General features: G+C 65.3%; 1 protein-coding gene across 1 annotated transcript; it reads left to right on the forward strand.

Moving 5' to 3' along the window:
* Nucleotides 1-175: 175 nt before the first annotated feature.
* ETH_00036880 (uncharacterized protein) lies at nt 176-704 on the forward strand (the record flags this gene model as incomplete). The annotated part of the gene is made up of 2 exons (XM_013379527.1): nt 176-650; nt 691-704. 2 exons carry the CDS (start codon nt 176-178, stop codon nt 702-704), a joined length of 489 nt encoding a protein of 162 aa, XP_013234981.1.
* Between the last annotated feature and the right edge of the window lie 375 nt (nt 705-1,079).

A 1,079-nucleotide genomic window follows, 5' to 3' on the forward strand; every position in this document is an offset into this window, starting at 1 on the left:
CCGGGGGGCCCCCCTTGACCTGGCGAAGGGCCCCGGGGCCCCTGCTGCAGCGGGGGGGGGCCCCCCGGGGGCCCCCGACCCGGAAGGGCACAGCCAGGGGGCCCCCGAGAGGCTCTTTCTCTTGCCTCCTCTCCCAGTTTCTCGTCTAGTGGGGGCCCCCGGCCTGCAGCAAAGCATGCAGGAGGCCTTTGACTCGCTGTGTATGTACACTGCAGCAGCAGCAGCTTCTTTCCTCACGGGGGCCCTTCAGGGGGGCCCCCCCGAGGGCCTACAGGGGGGCCCCCACGGGGGCCCCGAGAGGGCCCCCCCGAAGCACCCCGCGGTGCGGCCTGTGTACGTAGAAGCGAGGGCCTCGGAAGCGGGCAGAGCGAGCAGCAGCAGCAGCAGCAGCAGCAGCAGCGTTGGCGGGGGCAACCCGCCGGCGCCCGCGCCCGCGCAGCCGGCGCAGCAGCAGCAGCAGCAGCAGCAGCAGCAGCAAGGAGTGCCTCTTGTGATGGATGCTTGGCAAAGAGTTGGGGCCCGTTTTCTCTCTGTTCTCCCGGTGGTTTCTGTTGATGGCTTTCTCGTTTCTTCTTCGGGTTTGAGGCTTCCGACTCTGCGCTCTGGAAACCTCGACTCCCGCCGCCTCCCCTTCGCCACTCCCTTTCCCGGTGAGGGTTTAGGGTTTAGGGTTTAGGGTTTGGGATTTAGGGTTTGGGGGCTAGGGTTTGGGGTTTAGGATGTGGGGGGTAGGGTTTGGGGTTTAGGGTTTGGGGGTTAGGGTTTGCAGCTTCGAGTCACCAGTTTGCGGTCGAACGCAGAGAAGCAGCCTGGGCAACGGCGTCTGCTGCTGCCACTGCGCCAGCAGTTGCTTCCCAGCTGCTGCTGCTGCTTCCCCGCTGCTGGTGCTGGTGCTGCTGCTGCTGCGTTGTGACTAATTGCGTTGCATGCATCTGCAATTGTCTTTTACCTTTTGCCTACAGGAATGGCTCACTTGTTATTTTTAGTTTCTCTGGGCCCCCACATCACTTCGACAGAGGGCACACCAGAGCCCCGCATGCCATCCTGGGGGCCCCCGGGGCCCCCGGGGGGGCGCCCGG

This window comes from Eimeria tenella, genomic scaffold (genome assembly GCF_000499545.2).
Source record: "Eimeria tenella Houghton genomic scaffold, Eth_scaff3482, whole genome shotgun sequence".
In the NCBI taxonomy this organism is placed as follows: Eukaryota; Apicomplexa; class Conoidasida; order Eucoccidiorida; family Eimeriidae; genus Eimeria; species Eimeria tenella.